This window comes from Mastacembelus armatus, chromosome 12, assembly GCF_900324485.2.
Source record: "Mastacembelus armatus chromosome 12, fMasArm1.2, whole genome shotgun sequence".
Taxonomy (NCBI): Eukaryota; Metazoa; Chordata; class Actinopteri; order Synbranchiformes; family Mastacembelidae; genus Mastacembelus; species Mastacembelus armatus.
In genome coordinates, this window is record NC_046644.1 from 6,725,210 (window position 1) to 6,752,820 (window position 27,611).

The 27,611-nt window shown below is 40.4% G+C and overlaps 1 protein-coding gene across 6 annotated transcripts in view; it reads right to left on the minus strand.

Moving 5' to 3' along the window:
• Positions 1 to 27,611, minus strand: part of vav2 (vav 2 guanine nucleotide exchange factor) — a 178,129-nt gene that overhangs the window by 45,088 nt on the left and 105,430 nt on the right. For all 6 annotated transcript variants that reach the window (XM_026296871.2, XM_026296867.2, XM_026296868.2 and 3 more), the window contains exon 3: positions 3,114 to 3,172. In XM_026296871.2, coding sequence (XP_026152656.1) covers positions 3,114 to 3,172 — 59 coding nt within the window. The remainder of the gene's footprint in view (positions 1 to 3,113; positions 3,173 to 27,611) is intronic.

A 27,611-nucleotide genomic window follows, 5' to 3' on the forward strand; every position in this document is an offset into this window, starting at 1 on the left:
TTTTTTGGTGAATTGTTCAAAGATATGTAATAAAGCATGGGCTTTTCCAACCATCTATCTATTCTTTAGTGAGGGTGGTGTGTGATGTTGGACCCAGTCCTAGCTGACATTAGGCCAAAGGCGGGATACACCCTGGACAGATCACCAGTCTATCAAAGGGACAGAGAAACGAAAAATAAAGTTCTGTCAGTCAACTTACAGTCAGTCCACCATGCCACCTCAATTCCTCAACCACACCAAAAAAAAAAACAAACAAAAAAAACTGAACAAACAAAACTAAACTAAGCACAAATGGGCATGCAAAAATGTGGGCATAAAAATTTTGTATTAATCAGGTCATGCTTTGATTGATGTTCAGTACTTTTTATTTTTTTTTAGTCTTATTTTTATTTACCCTTAGTTAACGAGTTAAACCCCACTGGGGGGTTAAGAGAGACCTCGCCAAGAAGGCAGCATTACAGGTGTTATATAGGGTGTCCATAAAGTCTCTTTACAATTTAAAAAATATTTTACAAAGGCAATTGATGAGATATCTTAATCTGATTAGTTCTATGTACTCAGTGGTTATCAAAGTTCTTTCTATGGGGTTATGTTAAAGATATCGTGTATCGAACAAAGATATGGGACATCACTGGTCTAAAGCAAAAGATCACTGATGCCATTGTCACCATTGATGAGGCTATGCTACAGCGAACATCTTGATGTGCTTCATGCAACTAATGGTGCCCATATAGATGTGTATTAAATGAGGCAAAAAAACTTCAATATCGACTCCTCATTGTGTAATAATTTCCACATATTTGTCTGTTCATTTGCTTTTTAATTGTTAAGAGACTTTATGGACACCCTGTATTACAGTAAGACTGAAAAATTATATGTTTGGATGTTGCAGCATCTATCAAGAGGACGTATTGTACAATGAACATAGGACTGCAGTGCATCTTTGAATGAGCAGAGGGACACAAATGTGTCTCTGCCAAAATAAAGTCTTAATTTCAGACCAGGGCTCAAATGCTGACACAGTGACAGAGACATGAACTACTGAGGCCTGATTACAGTAAACTGACATCCAAGACAAGATCAATCAGCATCAGCAGAATGTCAATGGACACGCCTGTGGCAATGTTACCCAGAGGTTTAACACAGTGAAGAAGTCTCCTTGTCATTTTAAAGCTCAGTGGATGGCCTGATGTGGTGTCTGTACTTAAATGATTTTACACCACAGGGTTATTGTTAGGGCATTGAGACCCCAACCCTGAACTAAAGCTATATAAATATATATATTGCTTTCAACAGAAGGTGGCTGATATTCAACAACCTTAATTTAAAGAAGCACACTAATTTCCTCCTACTATCTGGTTGAGTCTTCACCACCCAAACCTCCTTCTCATACCCTCTGAAGAGACACATGGTATAAAAATTTAAAAAAATTAAAAAATAAATAACTTGAGGGTTTAGCTGTCACCTGGCTAGACCTTACTAGTGGTTTTACTGAACGTAAAGCACTTCATATGCTGGCATATGACTAATGGGCCTTGTGAATTTAATTTGTGATCACAAATCATCCACCTGCTTATTAGTACTGCTAAGTTTGGTAGGTTTTCTTATTTATGGTAATTCCTATCATTAATATCTGAAGGTTGGGTAGAGCAGTGTGGATTGTTTTCGAGTCTCATGCTAATGATGGCTTGATTCCCAAAGTTGCATATTGTAACTTTAATAAATTCATACTCTACTGAGCCCCATAATGAAGTTTTTATTCCCACATTACCTCCAAAGCAGGGTAAGAGCAGTCAGGGTCAGCTTTGGGGCTAGAAAGAATTCAGTGTTTTTGTTCTGGGATACTTCAGTATACCCAGGCACTAGCCCTTAAGTTAAAGGATGTTAAGTCTGACACCAATTGATCTTTTGTGATAAAACTAGATTTGTAAACATATTGGTCACACCCTTTGACCAACAATTTGAGAATATGAGTATTTGAAAACTATTTACTTAATATTATAAGTGCTGAACTTAAAGGTTTAACGTATAATATTTGCAGCAATCTATTAGCTGACATGGAATAAAGTATTAGTATTAATATCATTAGTGTGTAATCACCAGAAAATACCAACCACTGTATTTTCGTAATCTTAGAGTCAGCCTTTAAAATCTACATATGGAGCAGGTCTTCCTTCATGGAGGCAGCCATGTTGTTCTACAGCCAGAAGGGACAAACCAAATGCTGGCTCTCAGGGAATCACATTTTGTTTTGAAAGTAACTGCCACCAAAGGCTCCCTGATGCCTGGAAATGGGCGAGGGTGTGAGAGGAGCTCAGAAGGTTGCATTCTGAAATCTCACCACCAGATGCCACAGAATCTTTCACATTTTTACACACTGCACCTTTAACTCAGAGACAGAAAGTCCTGAGTGTGATTTACACTGGGGTCAAATGAGCATTGATTTTGACACCTCACAGCAAAATGGTGAGTGCGGACAGGCAGTGAATTAGCCAGCAGTCAGCAGGTTGTGTTGTTGTTATTAATGGCAAGGGACCTGCTCCCTCTCTGTCACTATCCTTCCCCTACTCCTCCCTTCATTTCCTGGCATGGCCCCTAATGGGCACGCTCTATCAACTCATTACTTAGATGGATAAAATGGCTTTTTATGTGGCGCCAGTGAGCCACCAAGCTCCAAGCAGACTGAGCAAATGAAGAGAAATCAGAAGCCCATAAAGTGCCTGATAACGCAGTGAAGGATTTTCTCAACTTTACTGTTATTTGTGAACTACTGCTGCATACAGTGTGGTATTCAAACACAAACAGTAGTGCATATCATGTACTACTAAACATCAACATAAATACCATACTTTAGTACTGTTTGAGTGACAGATGGAAACGTGTAGCAGATTTCCTTTTTCGCTGTAAGATAACAGTGGTTAAAAGCTGCAGCTAATTGCCTAAAAATGTTAATTGGGTTTTAAATGAGCAGCAGATGTTAATAGCCACCTCAGTTTTTATATAAGCCTGAAAGTAAAAGTGGAATACATTTATTCAAATGGTTTCTTTGTTGCTGGTACACTTGAGTGCTTTGTTCAAATGATAAATGAGACAATTAAAAAGGAGACACATACCTGATGCCTTTGATTTGTGCAATGCTGTGGTGGGAGATTCTTGACAGAGCCGATATTACCTGAAATAAACAAAACAAACAGAACAATCAACTGTTTTTCAGCATATTCTGTTACATATTGTATAACTTTTTTATTGATAAACTTTTTATTGTCAAAATCTGTTCACCATTCTTTACTGATACTAGTAGTAACCTGTGACACTGTTATCTGAAACAACAAATGAAACTAACAAAAATATACATATGGGAACCAATCAAATATGAAAATAACAAAAATCATTACAGGAAAGAAATAAAAAGTAACAAAAACAACTCATCAAAGGAAACAATCTACCATACTACAAACATGGATAAAAACAAATCAGAGATACTAATCAAAACAACATACAGTACTGTGCAAATGTTTTAGGCACTAAAGATACACGACTGATGCTTTTAACATAAATTATATAGTTTTTCATTGATCGGTTACTTCATACCAAAGTGCAGTAAAGGGAACCAAACCTAAATCCAATCAGTATTTGCAGCTCTCCCCTTTGGCCTTAAACCAGCAGCTGTTCTCTCTGGTTTGACCTGCACACAGTTTCTCCTGGTACTTGGCAGCACCTTGGAGAAGCTGCTGCAGTTCTACTGTAGATTCAGGCTGTCCCAGTGTTTCTGTCTCTTCATGTGATCCCAGACTGAGTCCACACTGCACAGATCAGGGCTCTGTGGGGGTCAGACCATCTACTGCCAGACTCCTGGTTCTTCTTGCCTCTGAAAATGGCTCTTCATGAACTATAATGGGTACTTTATGGGCTTGTTGTCCTGCACAGTAGGGAGCACTATGAATCTGGGATCAATCAGACACCTGATGTTGTTGTGTGATAAGAATCTAAAGTGCCTAAAACTTTTGCACAGTACAGTATGTCATAGAGGCCCTGATCAAACTATAGTATGTTGTTCGTTCTTCCAGAAAAAAAAAAAAAACTCCTTTCAGTTTAACATCCACTGCTATTCGAGAGACTTGCATGTCTCTAAGCAACTCCTCTCAGTTGTATGCAGCACCACGCAGGACTGGGTGTAAACATTACGCAGGCCCCCATGCTAATGGTGACATCCAAAGACATGTGGTGCACAGTCATGGATGGGTGGGTGCCACTTTGTTTTGATGACACACCAACACGCACACATGCAGTCACGTACTTGATCACCCTTTCCTTGTTTTACCAGCTATCTTGTTTTCTACGGCTTGTTCATGTCCATACTTTCTCATGTTTTAGTCAAAAAGGTTAAAAGGACGCTGGTATTTGAGGTGATTTTACGCTGCTTATGGCTCACATGCAAGTGGGCTTATGGCTGAGGAATACAGATGGTGTGCTTGTGGGGTCTATAGAGTCTGGTTAGGGAAGATGAGGGAACCAACACCCCAAAACGCGCACACGCGCACACACACACACACACACACACACACACAGACAGATTCAGCCACACAAAAACACACAAACCCTGTCTCCTACGCCTCATTACCCACTCCTGGGTGTATTTCGGCTTAAAACGCTGTGGCAATGCCAGATGTCTCCTTGACAAGGAGAAGAAAACTGTTATCTCAACCTCTGTTCCTCAGCAGGTGTGTCATCTACAGCCTCTCATCAAACTGCCTCTTCTCCAAACACACAAAGCAGCATCTGAGCCAGTGCTAATGGCTCTTATGAAGAGGCCATACTCATGGTGAAACGCTGTTGACCAAAACTTTCCATTCTCTCAAGTGAAGTTGTTCTCATGCTTAACATAATCAGTTGTGGAGATATTCATTTACATTTAACCACTCTATGGAGGGAAACCTCTACAGGGAAACTGCTCGACAGGATGATAAGAGGTTATTTTTCTGTATTGCTAAAGATCCGTGTAATAGGCAGTCATGTTCATGCTTAATGGTTCCAATATGGGGCCATTCTACCATTACAAACCTCCTGAGCATATATTCTAAATGCTCTTTGCTGACAGAGACCAAAAAGGGTAGACAGGCAGACAAAGGAAAAAGGAGAAGAGGGGAGAAGAATGGATTGCTAATTTAGCTCAATACTTCTGTTTAGCCAACGGTTGGGTTGTTTAATAAATCACTGTGGATAAACCCATTGTTCTGCTGGGTGGCAAGCTGCCCACCTGCCCATGCTGCAGGGAGGGATCACATATGGCATACTGCCTCTGCATCATTATTAGCTCTGTATTTTTTGATTGTATTGTCATTGTGGAAGGGTGGAAGACAATATCATTTAAAGACAGAACGTCAGAAAAGCCCAAAAATGCTATATATTAATAAAAGGGTTAGATGGACATGTGGATATATGTTAAGTACCAATTGATATTTAATGCTGGGTAGTGTGATCAGCTGCGATCAGACTCAGCTGACGTCAGCCACATTTATCCAGGTTCAAAGGATAAAGAAGCTGCTGGCTTTGAGCCAGAGAGGTCACAGCAGGGCCAAAGTCAGTTTGGCCCAGACAAGACATAAATGTGCCAGCAGGGAGCACGTTAGTGTGATATCCACACATCACAGTGCAAAGTGTATTAATATTAAATCTTGAGTTTCCTTGAGATTAAGCAGTTTGTTCTGTTTTAGTTCATGTTCGCCTCCCACAACATAATGTGAAAAAGATGCCTCAGTACTAGAAAAGCTGGCAGGTTTGTTACTCCCCCTGGCTTTGGTAAGAAATGCTAATATGCAATCTGTTTTTAGGAGAAAAAAAGTAAAAATGTATTCTTACACTGTGACAAGTGCATGAAAGTCACATCTTATTCATCTGTGTAATGTGGAGCTACAGTTTCACTGCTGATAAAATTAATCTAAATACAAACCTAAAGGCTGTGAGTGGTACTCCAAAGACAGATTATCAGTGGAGTAGCCCTTTAAGAGCTGATCTTTTAAAAACACATTTTGGTGCTGACTTCTTTAATCTGTCTCATAACACTACTCCTCTTACTTTCCAGCCTCTGCTCAAAGGTGGCCCATCTGTTTGTGCATACTTCCCTCTCTCTGCCCCTGTTTCTGTTTCCCTTTCTGCCTGTGATACAGCATGCATTCTCCCTCTTCTGATCCCTGGGTTCAGTCAAAGCCTTTGAGTCTCTACACATTATTAATTTCCCTCTCATCTTGTACTCCCCAGGGGGTCTTAACTAAGGGGCTAGCCAGAGAATAAAGCCTCTTTCACCCCTCTAGGAATATGGAAAAGACAAGTCACACGATGGAGAGATAGCTTAGGTTTCTAAAGCCCCTAACCAATATCTTACCTTAATCACCATCCCACAGGCTCTGGCATCCCTTTACCCACATCTGACCCTTTCAATCTGTCAGGCCAGCCTAACTGAAGACGCATGTTAAGTCAGCAGCCGCACTGATGTAGTTCTTGCATGACAGTGACATGCAACATTTGCAATCCATTTACTGCATTAGATGTTCGTGTGTGTGTGTGTCTGTGCATATTGGAGCACAGAAGAAGGGGAGCAGTTATAAGGACTGCATCAATAGATTAACTGTGAGGCGAAGCCAAGTGTTTGCAAACACACGCCACACTTATGCATCTTCAGACTCGCCACATGTGGCCTCCTGTCCCAGCTGGTGCCAAGCAAACCCTCATGTGACCACCCTGCAGCAAATCAGAAAACCTGCAGGACCTGGTTTCCCTTGGCAACCAGGGCTTGACTGATTTACTATTTGGTCATCAGGTCAGAATCAAATGAAATCAGACCTGCAGCCATATGGTATTAAAAGCATGAGGATGGGGCTGTGATCTGATTAAGACCTTAAAACATGCACAAGAGGACTATTGACAACCCATCACAGAGCACATCCAACAGCCAATTCTGTTTATATCTGATGAAGTCATGGCATGATTCACATCACAAGTCAGTGCATGTTTTAGAAGTCATACAACAAAGAGGTCAAATTAATTTGAAAAGTAATCACATTACAGTTTTTCTCATTTCTCTCCATGGGTTCTTCTTGCCACAGCTAGCTCCTTGATAGTGTGTGTGATATTTATAAAGTATTCACACTTTGATAAGACAGCTTTGCTCTGCTTATGCCAGGCTGCCAAAGTGGTAGGCACGAAGCAAAAGGGGCAGAGAGCGGGAGAGCTGAGAACAGATGGCTGAGTGGGAACCCTGCGCGTCCAACATCAATAATAGAACGACAGAGGAGGAATAGCTGAGCCCAGTCGTGTGTGTGTGTGTGTGTGTGTGTGCCCGACTGCCTATGGGAATTTCTGCCTTTTAGAAACTGTCTCTTATTTTATGTTGTTTGTTCTTCGGGCTCGGGCTCTCTTTTTCTATCCCTTTCACTGTTTCTTTTTCTATATTATGCACATGATTCATACAGAAAAACATGTCCTCCACACTTGTTCTTACTTCACAGGTCATAAAGCAAAGATGCAGCCTTTGCAGAAGTGCATGTGTAGTATATGCACTTTATTATCATTTTAATTTGTTCATTCAACCTGAATTTAAAGAAGCATTTCCCAGAGCAGTTTCCTCTCTTTCACATGTGGTCTGCAGCTGGTACAAAATAAGCTCATAAGCTAAAACAAAACTACAACTGTAGTACATATTCTTAAACATCAAATGAGCAATGAACAATTGGAATATGACAATATCAGGTAGCAGGGTAGTTAATCAGGCTTGCGGCCAGTCACTGAACAGAGACAACTCTACAAATTATGTTACCACTGGAAAAACTACAATAAGAACTTTACAATGTTTTTTCAGTAACTATAACAACTGTTATTAAAGTGGTATAGACGACACAAACCCAAATCTAATGGTGTGTTTGAGTACACACAGGCTGCCACTACACCATGTGAGTGTTGTAGATGAAACCACATCAATGACTGTGATAGGTCTCCAGGAATCGGCTCATGTTAAAGTTGCTGAATGCCACTGAAAGCTGGGTCTGACTAAATCCTGATTGCAGTCAGATTGGCACCTGCCACATTGCACTAAATCCCCTCAAAGCAGACCTTCCAGCTGCTTGATTACAGGGGCTTTCACTGCTTATGTCCAGGCAAGAAAAGCCTCCATGTTGGTCAGAGAGCCGGAAAGAGTGCTGCTGCTGACCCAAAGACCCCATTTACTACCAGTGCCATACAAAATGGCTCTAAGCCTACAGAGGGCATTCAGCCCACACACAACATACATAGAGTTACTACTTACGTCACTGATTGAAAATCTGGGTTAGCTTAACATAATGCAGATGATGCTAAGGGTTTTTAAGCCTTTCGTAAAAGTTGGGCAGATTTCCATGCATTTCTTACAAATATCAATATGAAGTATTGATGTGACCATTTTCCTACTGACCGACCTTGGAGTTTACATAGCTTTAGGACCTTGAACATCGATTTAATTTGAACCTCTGCTACTTGAAGTAGTGTGGGGCAATAGCGGCTAATAGGTTGCATGGTTCTGAACACCACCTGCCAGTGTGGTGCAGCCATGACCTGTCCCATTACATGCTAAATCGCCACACATATGGCTGCTAACCAATGTGTGACTACGACAAAAGGCATGTGCGTTTAGACAGAGACACACAGATCAGTGGTGCTCTAGCCCACAGAGCAACCAATATTGAAAAGGTGACAGTTCCTAGCAGAGATGAGCTTTAAGGGAAGTTGATCCAGGTCTCTGAGATCTCAATAAGAGGATGAAAAAGAAAAGAAAATCTGGGGAGGAAAAAAAGAAATGGCCAAAACCTTATTAGTGTGGTGTTATGTTTTTCTTAGCTTTAGCTATAAATATGAGGCTCAAGTGCCAACTTTAAGCTGGAATGGCATTTGAAAATACATATTGGCTTGGCAGTATTGGATGACACAGCCCTATAATTCTTGAACTTTAACGACAAGGCAACAAGATAATTATACTACATGCACAGTCAAAAAAAAAGCAACACAGAAACAAGGCAGAAGTGTAGCAGGGTGCAGCACACGCCTGGCAGAACATGCTGATGTCTGTGGTTTGAAGATGTTGGGCTGTCACAGACTACAGTGGAAGTGGCAAAGGAGATTTAACAATGATTATTTGTTGTCTGAAAACCTTTTACAATCAACCCCCTAAATTTCACCTGATGTATCTGTAAACTCTCTGTAACTAAAGCTGAAAGTCAGCACTTTGAGCTCAAAGACAGTATTTGATTTCACACCCAATGTGCCTGAGTAAAGTCAAAACTACTAAAAATAGATGACAACCTTAATACTGTGGCTGGACTGTAAAATGTAGAACAGCAAGCGATGCCATGGATTTACACTTTGCGTGCAGCGTTCCTTCATAAGACAGACCAAGCTAAATGATTTGATTTAAAGGTGACAGAAATGCTGCCTGAACAGTTCTGCATTATTGCTGGGTAAATCTACATTTAAGCTGTCTGAGCTAAGCATCATTAATGACCCTTCTAAATGAGCCCAGATCAAACAACAGTATCACGTAAAGCTGCGTAACAACAGTAATTCATCACTTGCAATGCTTAGAGCTTATTTGTTGCAGAGCCAGTTCTTTCATTATGAGCGAGGAGGTCATGTGTTGGGACTATCATAGCAGGGTTTGGGCTCAAGGCTGCACAGGGAAGTGGGAGCTTTTGTGAGTGAGCGGGTGCTGAGAACAAGACATTTGGTGACTCAGCAGCAGCAGTGCAGAGCAGGCACAAATGTTTTTTGCTTTGACAACTCTTGGAAGATAGATGTGTTGATGTGTATGTGTATAATAATTTCATGAAAATTCTTGTTCAACCAGAATTTAAAATAATAGCAAAGGTGTTGCTGTGATATGTGGCTGAAAGAAGCCTGGATCACTTGCAGGTCCAAGGGTTCAATCATCTGTTACATAATCTCATCCTGCAGACATAAAACGCTTCTCCTGCCTTCAGGGATAGCATGGAGAGCGTGATGGCAACAGGACAGCTTTGTACTGAGAAAATCATAGATGATGCCTACATTTTGATGTTTGAACAAAACCTACCACTTTGGACATGATGGCAGCAAACAGTGTGGACGAGCTATGTGGAACCACCCTGTGGATTATTTCTTAAGGCAAAGTGATCTGGTGCCTTCTCACAAAGGCAGGACATGTCATGAGAGAATCTCACAATGAGCATGAACTGTGTTCAGTGAGATCTGAGCCAACAAAAACAAAAATCATAAAAGCAAATGTGGATAATTCATTTACAGGGCAGATTTTCATTATAAAATCATCATTGCACAAGGTATGTTACTAGTTCACGAATAACTTTAGCCACGGGTTACTCTGCAGTAAGAAATAAGCCAGGTCAGATGTGCCATCTGTGCACTCTTGCATCTCTAACAAAACATCAGGTCAGCCTTTACTCTATTACTCATATCAACACGCTGCTGAGAAAGTTACACCACTCCTATAAGTGCTGACTAGGCTCCCCTAAAACAAAAATAAAGAAAATGAGAAAATGTGTGTTCAGAGGTGTAAGTGTATTTGTCTGTGATAGCATGCCTATTTCAGTTGGTCCAGTTTTTTTTTGCCACTTCCCAAACATGTGTTTGACATTTGCATGCTAGAATGAGTGAACCTCCTGCTGCGTTAAAAATTTCCCGAGTGTCATGCCATGTTTCAAACTCTTCCATCAGCTGTTTTTGGCCTATGAATGTACAAACTGACATTTCAATCAGTAGCATGTGCAAAGGCACATACAGGCCAATCTATGACCAAATGCCTCACTAAGAATAATGCTTTAATGGTGCTCCTGGTTGAGCCTCGAAAATACAAGACACTAAGAGGCAGTTTTGTGCACTGAAGCAATAGGAGTTGATTAGGTCTGAATTACAGTAAGAGCTAGAGCAACTGGGATCCAAACTGTTTGTAATGTGGTTTTGTGCTTCATTGCTCTAAGGAGAAAACTACATCTTCTGTATTAGAGGGTGGCTGATACATCTGTGTGCATGCATCATGTGTGTGAATTTCCTGACATTGCAGTTTTTTTTGTTTTTGTTTTTTTTTTAAGCTTGTCAGGCCAATAATTTGTTTTGTCTGCTCGTTGTTTGCAGAGCAGTTCCGGTCAGGTTGTCATACAACACTGTCTGGCTCACAACTCAACAGCAAACATCTGCTGCCTTCAGCCAATCCATTAGTTATTGCACAGCCTTTCTTGCTCATTTTTCAGCTGTGGCGGGCCAACACAGCAAGAAAACTGCTGTTAATACAATAGAAAAACTGTCAAAGTAAAACCCTTTGTGATTTAGCTCAAATCCCACTAGACAGAATGTAAACACAAGTCCAATGTTTAGAAGGAAGAGGGGTAATGATAAAGTTACCAGTTAAAAAGAACGTACTACAGCATACGACAAAAGCAAAAATGATAGTTGGGATAAACACAGGCTTCACACACCATCTCCTATCTTTCTTCTCTTACATATTATCCTGCACGGACAAACATTTTTGTGAGGAATACAGTTCACTCAGTTTCTCTCTTATGCCTCACCTTTACAGATTTTTTTTTTCTACCAGATGCAACATGAATTAAATAAGGTTTGGTGATATATGGATGTGTAAAAGGGTACAGAGGGATTTCAGAATTATACTTCATTATGATTCATACTCTTGAGCCAATAAATCTCAAAGCTATTTCCTATTGAGAAAGAGATTCACGATATTTTCAACATGGCTTACAGCACATTCTTCCATACTGTGCCATTTAGCTTGTCTTTTTAATCTCATTGTGTATTCTGAAAAGGTAGAGCTTTGTGATCACATCACTATTTCATCTTCGGTGATACTGAAACACAAAGTATGTAATCATTAGCAAAGGTCCGTCCCCTCGTCGTATAATAGCTGTGACAACATGTCTTCAACCAAAAACAACGGTTGTGTTGGTATTTTGATGTGCTGCTTTTTAAAAATCATTTTGACAATGCAGGTGTAGGATACTGAAGTCATTTTGACATGTAAAAAGCATTTTCAGATTTGTCTGCTGCAGTGTGTCCATCAGAGATGATCCCTGACATAAAGCTGTTCAGTGTGTGTGGTGACACAAGGGTTTAAGGCTTTGGAGCAGGCTGTGGTGATAAGGGTAAACTGGGGATCATGGGAGGAAATGGGATTTCCTATGATGTAGTGTGGCTGGGCTGATGAGGCCAGTACCTGCACCTCTTCCTTATCAGACACAGGCACCTGAGCCTGTGTGTGTGTGTCTCAGCCACATGATGGTCGGGTACATGTTGGTCAGACAGAGAGCACTCAGAGAATGAACGGGATTAGACCTCTGTGCGTAATCCAGCTGCCCTGTGGGAGGAAGGTCTCCCCACACCCCTCTGCTGGAGGAGATAATGAAGTTGAGGAAGGAGGGGTTGTAAAGTGCCCGAATTTCAAAGAGTAACTGAACTGATTTTACAGCTAAAGATCAGTTTACTTGTCATGATTGAACCTTGGTTTTCTGTGCTTGGTCCTGGAGACTACAAATGTATATTAGCATCAACTATTTCTAAGTCAGGGCATTTAGTTTGTGAATGACAGAGGAGATCTAATGAAAACATGCTAATAGTGGCATTTTGGGAAATGTAGGATCCAGTGTGTTAGGAGCTTACTGAGTGCAAATCAGGATATCCCACTTCCGCCTCTTTGATTTTGTCCATTTCTCTCTTAATCTTTCTCTGACCTACATTATCAAACACCTTCGTGGGGGCATACAATTAAAGCTGCTATACAATACTATATACTATAATAATATGCCTGAGGACACTAGTGTGTGTTATTGCCTTATTATCTTGCAGATATGTTGGATTTTAGCCAATCAAGAACCACTTTTATAAGCTGATTGTTATGCTAGTCAGAAAGCCAGTCAGTAACAATTCAGTTTTGATACTAACAGTACAACTATAACATAATATCAACATAAGGTATTATAAGGTCTCCACACAGCAGACTTTTATCATTAGCAATGATCTTTCACTAATCATTCATTTCTGATTATTTTGACAGTGTAAATAACATTTGCTATGGCATTTTCACATGCACATGCCTGCAGTGGGCGCTCATGCACAATAACTCAGCACCTCCAGAGTGTAGAGCTTATTGGTGTCTTTTAAATACACAACTGGATGACTTTCTCTGACTATCCTCTTAAGTCCTGCTTTGCTGTCTTTAGAGAAGTAGTATTTCTGGAAGACGAATCCTACAGCAACCCACTGGTGCTTTATTTTCCAACTGGCTGCAGCTGAGTACAGAGATACAGATGATCTTTTTTTTTTTTTTTCACCCCTTCAATTCTGCCAATATTCTCGTCTCTCTAAAACCCTTATCACAGAGCACAGTGTTTACCCAGTGGGAGAGACGCGAGTAGCCGGGACTACCTTTATATTCACCTCACAGAAAGTCAAGTGGGAGGTATTCATAACCACTTCAGGGAGGGGAGAATCTGGCAAGGCTGGCATCCCAAACATGAGAATGCAGCGTTTGCTTTCCCAAAGCATATTTAAATGCTGCAACAATACAGCTTTGCTTTTAGTTCCATAGTAGTACAGAAGCTACATTTCCTTTGACTAATTATACCACGTAAAGAGTGTAGCTCTCAAACACCACTAGTAGGTAAAACAAGGGCTGAGTGAGAGAAAAGCAAGAGAGAAAAAAAAAGAAACTTAAGGTAGTTCAGCGTGATAGATGCCCTTAGTCGAGCAGCGACAGAAGCACAGTGGTCAGTACCTAGAGGGCTTGTGTGATTGGCCAGCAGGTTGTCTCCATGGGAGCAGTGAAAGTGACAACTGAACAAAGGGCTTCCATTAGAGGCCCTGTCCCCTTCGCTCTGCTACTATAAAGACCCTGTCTGTGGGACACCTAACACTCCTGACAGATGAAGAGAAGCACAAAGCAAGTAGGAGCAATCTAAACTATTGGGACAGATTGCAGAGGCTGTTTGGTTATCGCTGAATTATTTTAAAACAGTGGCTGTTGTTTTAAACACTTTTTTACACTTTACTCTTTGCACAGTGCCCACAACAAGCAGTATAAAGACCAGGAAATTCTTCATATTCAAAGAATAAAATAAAGATGTTCAGGCTGAAATCTCAAGGCAGATTGCTTAGACACGTGTTTTTTCAATCAGTACCTGATGTGCATATTCACAAATCCTGAACACTCACTAAATTGGAAGCTCTTTCATTGGAACTTAATAATCGTGAATTATGCCATAAAACTCAACAGAGAACATAATCATAATCCTCCAGACTTTAATGACCTTGCAGAAGAGGGAACTAGAAAGGACGAGTTTAGCGATGTGAAACAGAAATAATCACTGGAGGAAAAAAAAAAAAAAAAAAAAAAAGCCTGCAATTTTGCTCCAAAAGCAATGTCAATTACAGCCTCACAATTGGAGGAAGATTAGATCGTGAACACACGAATATCGACACCTGAGAGACGACTGCTCAAAAAGTTCAAAGAATGTGGTTTGATTTTTAAAATGTTCAATAATACAGAGACATTGCAGCCCAATTAATCAACATCAGGGGAAGAAAAGTGGAGTAAAACAAAGTCTTGTGGTATTTTAGCATATTTTCAGTTCCTCATTAATAGTCTCTCATTATGCAATAAAAGAACAAAGATGTTTGAAATGGCACCAATTACACCAGCTGTGTTGCTAAATGTGAGACTTTATTTAAAACAAAATGTTTAGGTTGTGCATAAATTAAGTCTAGGAACGATTAATTGGAAATTATCAACATACTGTATGGACACAAACATGCTTAGTCCTGCAAACATTTACCCTGTAATGTATATTTATAGCATTTCATGAGTAAGACCTGTCGTAAATGGAAAACCACTGAACTGAATATGAAATCTGCCTTAATGCAGCTCAAGGATTTAGACATCCTTTAATATCCACCAAAATAATCCTTTTTATCTCACCCTTTACATTATTCATAAGATCGAGGGATCTACAACACCAAAAAAGCTTGGACAACACAATGAGTGTGTCTCAAAGCTATTCTTGCCTCTGCATTCTGCATACGACTTCAAGCTGAGTGGGCATCTACAGACCAAATAGGTCAGAGTACATTGTACAATTGTCTGTAAGTCAGCAGTACATTTGGGTAAAAAACAGGGTCAGTGTTACATGTGTAAAGAATGTGTCAGTCACAGCCAGGACCATCAACAAGAGGCTTTTAGTCAGGTCCTGACTGAGGAAGTCGGTAGGAGCTCTTACATCCCCAGAAAGCAGAAAGTGAAAAGTCATCGGACGAAAAGTACAAGACGTAATACAGTTTATCACCATAACCTCATAGTTACCTATTAAAATGTCAGAGGTCTTTGATGCATGGGGACAAAATCAAATAGAAAATCCTAAGTCAATTATTTGTCAGTGAGAATTGGTTAAAAAAAACAGTTTCCTTAAAAAAAAAGGTATAATGAGGCAGGCAAATGCAAAACTGTAAACAGCTTTAGGTGCAAGCGTTTAAATAACACCCACCTCTGAGCTCTTCAAGTCAAATTATATTTGTATGTAGCCCAATATCACAAATCTCTAATTTCCCTAAAGGACTTTACAGTCTGTATAACACAGTACTTTTCATCCTTAGACTCAGAAAAAAAACTTTTATCAAGAAAAGATGGAAGAAGCATACGTATCTGTGTTGTATAACCCTTACGGGTTGTGTCTGTACAGTGAGGAATATGTGGTTAACATCTGTGCCTACTTGATGGGCATTTTGATATGTGCATATTAGTGTGTTACAAGCATGTGTACAGACAAATAATGTACAAATGCATGTAAATTCGCAGTGCGAAGAGAAGCCATTTAGTGACTAAGGAAAATAAACATACTTTGTCCTGAGTGCAGACACACTGGTAATTTAAATGTTTTTTGTGGCAACAGCAGCAGAATCTGAATCTAAAAGCTACAGCACAGAGAGAAGGAGGGACCTTTTCTGTACACTGCAAAGTGTGAAACACGCCAGGGGTATGAGGTGGAGTTCATCACTGATGATCTGAAAAGACTGATGGACTTGTGTGACATATTATAGACACAGTATGCATGGCTTACAGGCAATTATCTACCCTGATAGATTCTGACAATGCACTAGTGAGTGCATGTATGAAGTGTTATTCTGATATTAGACCTCTTGACTAAGTTTGACTCTTGTGTTTTGGAAATAATGATGAAATCATTTTCAACAATATCTATATTTCTGTATTCAGAGTGTCGACCTTTACATTACTGTGGGTTTTTACATTCAAGAGTACAATGATCACCTCAGCTTACACTAAATGACATCATCCTGTGACACCAGGGGGCTAAAACAAATGTGTGTGGTTATAAAAATAATGAGAAAAATGTGAGAAAATGTAAATAAATCTAAGTAGATATTATGAGATAAACAATGATCCATTGCATTAAAATCCCTTAGAGAGTTGAAAGCAATGTGACATCAGTGTTAGCTATGCAGTTTGGCGGTGCAGCATCAACTGAGTTTGTGACCTGACAGGAAACCCTCACTCCCTAATCACACTGTGGAGGCATGAAAAGTGAAAAAAAAGAGGAGTAACTACTGTAGCACACCAGGGGGGATTCACAGCACGCTACTGAGGATCAATCTGTGATGTTCGTGTGTGTGTGTGTGTGTGTCTGGGGGATGGGGTTGTGCAGGGTGATGGAGAGGTTACAGGGGTGCTCCACTTTACCAGAAATACTGAACTGATTGAGACTCTATATACACTGTGTGGGGAAAGTGCTGCATTATTGTTGTATCATAAAGAGTGGGGAAAGACATCATCACTGTTGTAATTGTAATTACAAATTAGAACATATGGGGGATATGTAACAACAACAATATTCTCAGGTAAGTGGTGCCAAACTCTGCAAAACAATTAGATTCATTCAAATGATATCCAGCACTTTTCCTAACAAAATTGACAGTTAACACCTACATGGTGTGTTTACATCCAATTTAATATGCAGGAATTTGTAAACAGTTTGAACTCATAACAACAGGATGTTTTTTTTCCCTTTCTCCACTCTGCCAACTTGAGATGAATGCATCAAGCAGTGCAAACTAATGGATGTAGGGAATGCAAAAAAACAAAACAAAAAAAAAAAACAAAAAAAAAACTACAAAGGACTACAGAAGTGGCGAGGATGTAGTGTGTTTTGAAGAACTGGATAAATCTCATGTGGATTAAATGTTATGGGGACACCTTTGGGCATGGAGTTTTCTTACACTGCCCCATATGCACTGTGGGAGGTTGAACATGTGGGCGTGTAGAGTATGTTAAAAGGTAGGGGGAGGTGTCATTCTTGGGTATGATTATGTCAGTTCAGACGTGGAAGCCCACAGTCAGACTTCAAAAGGACCCATTTCTTATTAAAGCCTGCTGTGAAGAGAAACAATGTATTTCTGGCAGGGAGGGGTGGGGGGTTGACTAAACACATTTTGCTGTGAGCGTGTGGTGGATGCATAGGAATATACGTTTATAGTCGTACTTGTGTGTGTGTGCCTTCCTTCATGCATGTATGCATGTGTCTGTATGTGACAGATCAAAAGGCGGTAAAACTCCAGACAATAATAAATTGGGGCCTCTTTGTGCTGCCACTCTATATGATGTCATACACAGCAAAAAAGTGAAGGATCCCTCCCATGGCCCACAAGCTCAAGAACCATGAAAGAACGACACATCAAACTGGGTGACGAGAGTGGAGAGAGTGTCATGTCACATCGGACAGAGGGGAGGCTGGTGCCTGTTAACCTTTCTGGATGGCTAGACGCATCAGCCAATGCAGGAAGACTGTGTGGCGTCGCACTTTCAAGCTCTGTCCTCCCCCTCTCCTTATATTTTCACATTCCCTGACTCTGAAAACACTGTTAACAGCCCGTGTGACAGCAAGAGAGCGTGAGAGTGAGGAAAATGTGTGCGCTGTATGTGTGATGTGGTTTAAAGCTCCGGGCTACACCAACCAACTGTGCTCATCAGCCAATGTGAACCGACACCAAAAAAAGAATAATGCATGCTGATGAAGAGGGTGGTTGGGGGGTGGGGGTGTACAGGCACTGGGCTGAGGCTTGAAGTTAGGTAGCCATCATTGTATGGCTCCACACTGGTGAATAATTCTCTCTCATGTGAGAGTATGTCACTCAGAAACACTGTGGCATTTTGTTGCTGGAACAGTGAAGCTCAAGTCTCTGTCCTCCCACACAGTCACTTAAATAGCTGCAGTTCATTAACAATGTAAATCCTGCAGGGTTAGATGTGGATAAGGATGGTTCATGGTTTGATTCATCCATGGATCTAGTCAGTCTTGCACCAAGAACCGGTTCTGTACACTGATGGCTCAAAATGCAAGAGGAGAGAATAAGATGAGAGAAGAAAAGCAGGAGTCATCCAGGCAGGAAAATTGCAACATTCAATTTGAAGACAGCTGCATTAGCTGCTGGGCTTTGCTAGGATTGTGCTTCTGAATTTCTCAGATATTTGCTCCAGCTCTATAAAAATGTACCTCTCTTGTACACTCAACTATTTGTGAAAGTATATTTTGCATTATGAAAATAATCTAAAAAAAAAAAAAATCCTCACAACATCTCTCTGCCATTCAGGTTTCAGATGAGTGGTGAGGCTGTATAAGGAGAATGGCTTTAGACAGAGGCTGCCAGGTTAAGCAGAGTGTGGTAAGACAAATGCAGAAAGCCGAGGATTCATACAGCTTCTGTGGTTGCAGTACAAACACTTGCTATGATTTGGAAGGAACTCACTAAAACAGGATGTGGGTAGCATATCTGTTTTAACTGCTTTCACTTCTCTGTGTGGACAGTATGTGCACCACAAGCACACAGAGGAGGAGCATTTGTGTGTGTGTGTGCACGTGTTTTGGAAAGAAGAAAACATGTCTTAGGGATTCACCACAGCCAGTCAAGTCTTAAACAGGCAAGGGAAGCTTAACAAAAAAGAGAGAAAGAGAAAAAGAATGATGTATCTGTGTTTTGACCAAAATTATGCAAAATGCTTCTGGACATGTCAGAAAGACACAAATCTCCTGAAGATGATGAGCATATGTTAACCACTCACAGAATCCTTCTAAAACCCATTTAAGGAAGAACGGCCTTAAAAAATGAAATGTTTTTCATATATATGTGTATATATATATATATATAATAAATCTGTTGCTATACTGCATCTGTCCCCATTTTGGATCCACATGAGTCAATGTGGTCCTATGGGGTGTAGTTTAAATTTGCTGTTTAACAATGTGTCCACTGTTAGTCAATTACAATCCCCCAGTTGTTGCTAAATAGACATAATAGACCTCTGTCAGTGCTGCTTTGTCATGGAATACACTTGTGCAAATGTCTGAACAGATACAAAAAGCTCAATACATTAAGACATGCTATGCAAACATTAAAAAATCCTGTTTCATTATATTAAGAGCTGCTCAGGGCCTTGGAATGCCAATCATGCTGTGATCAATTAACACTGAAAACCCTTTTCATGGTCAGCAGATCATTGCAGAAAATGGATCATTATCTCAACTACGCAAAAGCCTTACAGACACGAATACAATAGAAATAAATCAGCAAAGTTTAACAGATGACATAAATGTGTCACATGCCAATTATATTGTTTGAAATGAACATGTGGGCTTCACATTTGTTGTGCACATCGTGGGACTGGTACTGAGGGTCAACAGTTTATGGTGGATTGTTGGTGGACCAGTTCTGTGGACCACACCCAAGATTTAAAAACATATTTTCACACCAAAAGTCTTGCAGTCTCTGGGGAGAAAAAAAAAAAAAAAAAAAAAAACTCAGCTAGCTGTGTGAAGGATTTAAGTCGATGATCTTTCAACCCCTCCAATTATCACCAACCCTGTAAGAGGTTCTCAGCATCAAGCAGATAAAACCAGCCAGGTTTATCAGTGCTTGCTCAGATGTGGAGGCAGACGCCGTACTTCCAGGCAGGGGTTGTCAGGCTGTCGTTCCTGCTGCTGCTGCCAGACACATGTGTTCTTGCCAACTGCTGTACATACCCTAATGAATAGCAAACTCTGCTTTGCACTAGAGGGACCACGTGTTGAAGAGTCTGGATTAGGCAATTTGCAGCCATGCATAGCAGGAAGCAACAGACACAACAAACTAAAGCGTTTACTGTGATTGGTCTTGAGCAAGTGAAACCTTGTAATGCAGTCCCTACCGTAATGCACATCAGCCAGAGAAGTAACATTATATAGGCTTTTTTTTTTTTTTTTTTTTTTTACCACAAATTACTTTCCAAACAAAAGGAAAGCCAGGTTAGGCCTTGGAGATTACTCTTTAACGTTGTGTAGTCATGTGCATAACACAAGTTTAGGCAACAGGACCTCACTGAATGAGTTCTTAACCTCTTCCATCCCCTCATGGCAGTTGGAGACATTTTTAGGGAGGAATCCCTTTATTCTGCACACAGACGTCTGGAGCTAGAGACAGGCCCTGCACGAGTGACACATCACAGCTTCAGACAGCTCACTGTGTCAGCTGGAACAGACAGAGGCTCATTATGGGTCTCCATTCAGCATGTCTCACCAGGGACAGCATGAAGGAGACTGGGGGAAGGGAGATGATACAGAAAAGGGGATCCACAGTTTTTTTTCTTAGTTTCCAGAAAGGGCAGAGAAATCACTGGTGGATCAGAGACAAAGGTAAAAGAGTGGTACAGAAGTCAGCTAAAATAAGGAAGATGCATTATGGTTTTTACAAGAATGATTTGGGTGTTTTCCTGAATGTGCTAAAACCATATAACAAAGCTGCAATGATTCTGATATTAGTCACACTATTTACCAGTCTCCAATGCCTCTGACAGAGAAAAAGCCACAAACCAACAAAATAGGTCAATTTTCGATTTGACTTGAATGAGTATTTTCTGACTAACTGCACCTTTTGGACAGAGTCTGATTACAGGTGTTGGGGAATACTATTGCAAGTCAGAAAAGAAGTTGAATAAAGTCATTTGTAGCTCCAGGAAGAGCTGTGCTATGTATGATTAACTGATGTCACTTAAGTCTGCATCAGTTGGGACTGAAGAATAGAAGTTTAAAAACTGATTCATAAAGTCAGCAAAGACTTCAGTCATGTTGGTTGACACTCAAAATACGAGACCTGTCACGACATGTGCTGTGTGCTCAATCATCCATCCAGCCTCCTCACCGAAGGCTTTGCTCTGGCATAGAAACATCATGCTAGCTCTGCTCTGCTACTGGCAGGAATAACCACCTGACTTACTTACCTGACATACTTTAAACATTAACAACCAGTGCTGTTCTGCTGGGACTCAATCCCTCAACTAAATAACACCTCTTCCCTTAAACCGCTATAGAGTCAACGTTTTAAAAATAAAGTTCTATACTGTTCCATATAATAAGTTTCAGATACATACACATGCCATGTATGCAGAAATAGATGAAGTTTAAAGCATCTAAAAATGACTTTGCTAGTGTACCTGCATTCAATGTGTTATGAAGGCAGGTGCTGAATGTAAACATGTCATTTATTCCTATGGAAATGACACAGGGCGCCTTTAACTTGAAGTATTAATACCTCAATACCATAAAATAATCATAAACCCCCAAACCAGAAAAAGTGCTTCCAGTAAGGTAGGACTTGTCAACCTGGTGGTCAGGAACCCAAAGAAGCTTTCAATCATTAATAAGTTCATCTCTGAGCACACGAGAGCAAAGCATGTAAACTTGCTTCATTGTGGGACTTCATGAGACTGAATGTCTCTTTACAGACACTCTCTCATGTTGGGCCTCCTCCCCCTCCCCCTACAGACTGAAAATACAGGAAACGGTCTCAGTGACACACAATGGCACTCAGTTATCCCTTCAGCCTGGCTGTGGCAGAAAAAAAAAAAAAAAAAGAAAAAGAAAAAGAGAAATACCTTTTTACTCATGAAGGATCTTAGAGTTCAGTGCAAACAGAAAGGCAGGTTGCTAGCTTTAGCTTTTCTCCAACAGTAAACGGGGGGATTTTAAAAAGGGCTTTCAAACGAGGGAACTCCATTAAGTTGTCAGTTGTTGAAAAGATCTGGGAAAGTGCTGTGCACATTTCACCTGTCTAAATTTATTGCAAAACCATACTCTTTTCCATATAACCAGTGTTATTAGAGTCCATGAGAAAGGCTATGAAATTACTATTGCTCTATAAGGCCATTTTACAACCTTTTGGCATTGCCCTGTAGCATTAAAAACAACAAAGAGGTTTACGGATCTTAAACCTCAATCTAAGACAATCTGGAGGAGCAGGACCACCACAATAAAAGCACCAAGCATTTTGCCCTCTTCCTCTCACTGTTAGTAAGCCATCGCATGAAACAGACATTATTCTGGGTTGGGTTGTGGTTCTAAAAAAGGCTGAAATGTGTGACAGATTTTACTGGTCAAAGTCAGTCTCTCTCTCTTGTTTTCTTCTCCTTTACATACATAGTGGTGCCCAGGAGCACTCACTCTGATTGTCCACTTGACATTTTATTGAACACACCTGCTCATCCCTATTAGAGCACATCACTCAGGATCTTTCTCAAAATCCCAAATACTAAATCACACACACAAGGAAACACAACAATACTGAGGTAATATCCAGCACTTTAACTCCACCACCTAAATGGCATTACAGCTGTCAGAAATTTCACCAAATAGGTTTCTCTCACACAACAAACAATTCACTTTGACAGCTGGTTTGATTGATGTGAGGTCATATCCCTTTGAGGACAGCACTGACCTGTCTGTCACTTACTTGGTAACCCAAATCATGACAACCTAGAGTGGACAGGACAGCTACACATACACACACACACACACACACACACACACACACACACACACACACCGTCGCAGTTCATACACCAGCACAAAAGTTGTCAAGAAAACAGAGCCGCACACATACACAGACAGAAAGACTTTGAGAAGAGGACATACAAATACATACGTGTATGTGTGCACGCTCACAAGCACACAGACACTGAGTACAAACAGAAAGAGACAGTGACACTCTCGATAACCTTGAACCTCAGGGATGTGGAAGAATCTGACAAGTGGGTCCTGTCATTTGCAGGGGGTGGGGGCTACTTGGATCCAAGGCTATTACCAGTCTTTTCATTCAATCTCTGGAGCAAAATACAACAGTACAATAAGTACAAACACACCTTTTATTCATTCAGTATCAGAGTCTATGCTTCCTAATGGATTTTTCTGCATCACTTTAAACACTCAGACGCATAAATGTGTTTCTGCAAGTCATGGAGGTAATGTGTTATTTATACTGTGTGTGGTTCCTAAATCAAATATGCTTATGACTGCTGTAGGAAGAGATCACCTCTTCAAGCACTCAGGATGTTGTAATCTGACCATGAGGTCGCTGACATGACACCAGTGGACTGATATGGCAACTGGAACTGCAAGACCATGGAGAGGTCAAGGGGGCCCTGTAATAGTTCTCAGTACAGAATGGGTCTGGGCTGACTGAGCCTACCTTTGTGTAATCCTAGAAAAACTTCATTGTATGCCCAAATCAAGACATGCTAATAGTGTTTGGTGAGCCTCGGCCAGAGTAAAAATACTTTCATTTAACAACTGCCATCACAAAACATATAAGGTAACTTTATACCTTATTATCAAGCCTAAACACAATTTCAAATTATCTTTTCACTAGTGACTTTCATTGGCAATAAAAGTTTTATTAAGTTAATAGAAGCAGTGATGTTTTTTGCCAAGTGTGGACACAATAAATCCAAACCAAGTTGACAATACTCTTTTTGAAGCTGATACAACTTACATGTTAGCATTTAAGTGTCTGCAGTACATCAAGCTAACAATCTATAACAATCCACCTGATGAAAAGTCCCATATTCATCCAGAAAAACCTCTGGTTCTTTAGTTGTAACTACAGATGTTCTGCTGTTAGATGTCTGCTGTTTTGGTGATAGACCAGCATCCTGTTGGGGTTGGGAATAGGGTTGATGAGAGCAGTGTGAGTAAACCACACACCTAATGCGCTGTAAAAGTGAAACAATGAGTTTAAAAGAAGCCAAAAAGCTCAGTAGCACTCCTGAGTTAGTGGTAATTCAGCTAATCTTCTGGGTGTAACACTGTGAGCACCCTTTTACACGTTAAATATACTCAATTTATTTGGCAATACAATAAAAAGAAAAGTGGAAGTAATTTATTATGCTAATATTTGTGTGCTACAGTGCCTAAGGCTGGTAGTTAAATGGGTGGTCAGAGGAATATCACCACCTATCCAAAACTGTTGGAGATCTACCCTAATATTTAGTCGAAAAGGTTAAAGGCTCCCTTTTAAAATCTTGGCTTGACAACGGTCCCATGTCCCTGAACTATCACCACCGTCAAACACATTTCCCATGAGCTTTCAGGACCACAGTGAAGGGCACCAAGGCTGGGACAAAGCCAGTCACTGTGATATGAATAATGCAAAAGGCATAAAAAGATGAATCTTTTGTATTGTATGTGACAAGAGCAGGTTTAAGTGTATGCTGTATGAGATCTTAATAACTCAGCTGGCTTTACTGTGTTACTGCATCACATTGTATTGCATGACTTGTGGCCACTATACTGACCCTCTGTGCACCACCATCTCCTGCTCCCGTAAGCATCTATGATTCATTTTTTCCCTGTGAAAAGCATCTGTTACAACCTTTACCTTTGTGCAATAAGGGCTAATTTGTTTAATGTCTGAAAGAGGACAAACAAGGCTGGGGAAAACAAGCCTGTAAGAGCTATTACAATAATGCATTTTCTCCTGTTATTGTCCTAGGGGAGCACACATACACTCCCTAAGAAACAAAGTAAGAATGGAGACCTGCAGTCTTTTGCATTTGAAAAGCATTTAAATTTAGTTACCTACATATTGTCTTGAGTCAAAGGTGAACATTTGCACCATGTGGGATGTTTTGGTCTCATTAATACATACAGGATACCTGGTCTGACTACTGATGAAGCAGGGGGATCGTTTGAATGGCTTACATAGCAGCTACGGTCAAGGACATGATGACAATGCATGATTTTTCTTTTTCTTTATTTCATTAAATGGTACATTAGCCTAAATGTACCTGAGAGGAAGGGGATAGGATGAGGATGGAAGGGGTGGGGATGTGCTTGCAGAAACAGGAGAAGTGCCACAGGACGAACAGCAGATGGGAGGAAACATAAAAGCAATAATATAGAATTTCCAGATCACTGGGCTACAAGCTGCTTCAATTATGTTTTTCTCATCCTGCTTTCTCTTTCTCCTTTTCTGTGTCATATCTTCTTTCCTTCTACCCATTAGAAAGGATAAAAGCACTTGGTGGGTTCTGTTTGTTTTATACCCTTTTTGTAATGAAAGATGGTGCACCCTCATCAGGCAGAGCCGAGCATGTACAAGAAATTAGATTTGTCAAATACGCAGAAGGCAGGACAATTGTGCGAGAGCTAGACATGTGGAAGCACAGTCCTACATGTTTAGGCTCTGGGCTGTGTTTTAATCCCAGCTTCTCTGATTGTTTATTCATTGCTTCCTGGACCTTAAAGAGTATTGAAAAAGTTGCAGAAAAATAGCAACGGGGGAGATGATTGTTGTTTTTCTTGCTCAGTGACATTTCTGTTCCTACGAGAAACATACAGCACACAGCCAACAGCTCCAGGCAGACCCCTCGCATGGTTTAGAGTTTGTTTTTTAATAGAAGACAGTTGAGTGCTGGTGACGCTTTATAGTGGTGGGCCCTTTGGAAACAACTCATAAAAAGGGGAAGATGGATGGCTTTATTCGATCTGAAATAGCAGAAATAAACAAAAACAGATTTCATCCTCCTGTGGACACACACTCTAATTAGACTATAATACAATATTCATGACCACTGTGGTCACACACACTTACACATGAAGGGTTTACGATAGTGGGTTGTGATATAGCTGGAAGAAACACCTCATTCCTAAATTCCTTCTGTATCTATATCAACCTCTGTCTGCATGTTTGGCTTAGTCTCAAACACTTTTTCTGTAGGATCACCATGAGATGAACCTTAAAAACTTTGGCAAAGTGACACTCCCTAAAAAGTCATATGTTCCTGAAAAAAGGCAAAAAGAATTGATATTAAAGATGTTTACTTTTGTGGAGGTCCACTCTTGGAAGCTGTGAGTCTTGTATTCACAACTGCACTACACCTGTCTTTGGATTTCACCTTTCTTGGCACCTGTGTGTGGCAGCGGCTAAACATAGAATGTTGACAAGTAAAACCCTTGAACAGCAGAGTTTAAATAGTTTATGGTCACCTGGTATGATGATGTAAGCTACACTATAGGTCAGGTCATTGTACAGAAAATCTACAACACAATTTCCAGAAGTTGAATTGTTATTTTATGCAAATCACCAATAAAAGATTAAATGCAACACACATTCAGTCTATCTTGGGATATGCCCCCTGGCTCTGAAGGTGACAACAGGGCTTTCCATGGTTGCTAAGGTCGAAATGAGAAACATGCTATTTTATTGCAGCAGTAATCTGTTGCAGATGACTAATTCATTCATGAGGCCATTTTCCCTACTGTTCAATTTCTCTCCAAGCCATAAGCCATTTTATTAAGAGACCAAAACACAGAGGTTTTGTTCAGATAATACACCCAAATGCTCCTATTATAACTCTGACATAATACAAAAGCCCAACAATTAAAGATTTTAGGACCGCTGTGACATGTGACACTACTTTTTAAATTGTCCAACAGCTCATGAAGAGTTCGAAGCTATTTAAAGTAAGAGACACTAAAGACTCTTGGACCTATAAAAAAATGCTTGAAACCCATTTGAGCTTTTTAAAGCAGTTGAGTACTTGGCTATAGCTTTAACATGGTTGATGCTTCACAAAATCTAGTGTGAAATCACCACATCTGCACAGTGGTAAAGAGTTTTTTTGAACCAAGTTTGACCAGATCCAGTTACCAGGCAGTCGACGGCTCTTTAATGACCAGAGCATAAACACGTGAGCTTCACTGCTTGAACAAAAACAGTATTTATGTACCTACGGTAAAGATATATGGCATGTACCTTTAACCTAAGGTATAACATTTACATACAGTATCCCTTTTAACCTAACACAGGGGCCTCTCAATTGCTTATTACCAGATACGATAGAGCTGAACTTGTCTGTGAATGGGTAAGCACTGTGAACCCTAAGGGGTGTAATAAGAAGGTCTCTGTGCAGTGGAGAGTTCGGAGAGGGTCTGCCTAATTGGCAGGTCAAAGTGCTTAGCAGTGTACCCATGAAGTCTGGACTCTTCCTGAGGTAAAAGCTCATTTTGAGGAGGGCAGGTGAGCATGCAGCAGCAGGCTGTGGACAGGGCTGCACAGAGAAGAAAACTGTCTCAGTTCCAACTTCACATGGTTCTACCTCTGTGCCTCTCACTGCAAGCTTGACTAATGCACTCACACTCTAACACACACTCACACAAACAGACAAATATGATTATTTAACAGCCGGTGGAATTCCTGGCTTCCCACTATATGTATTG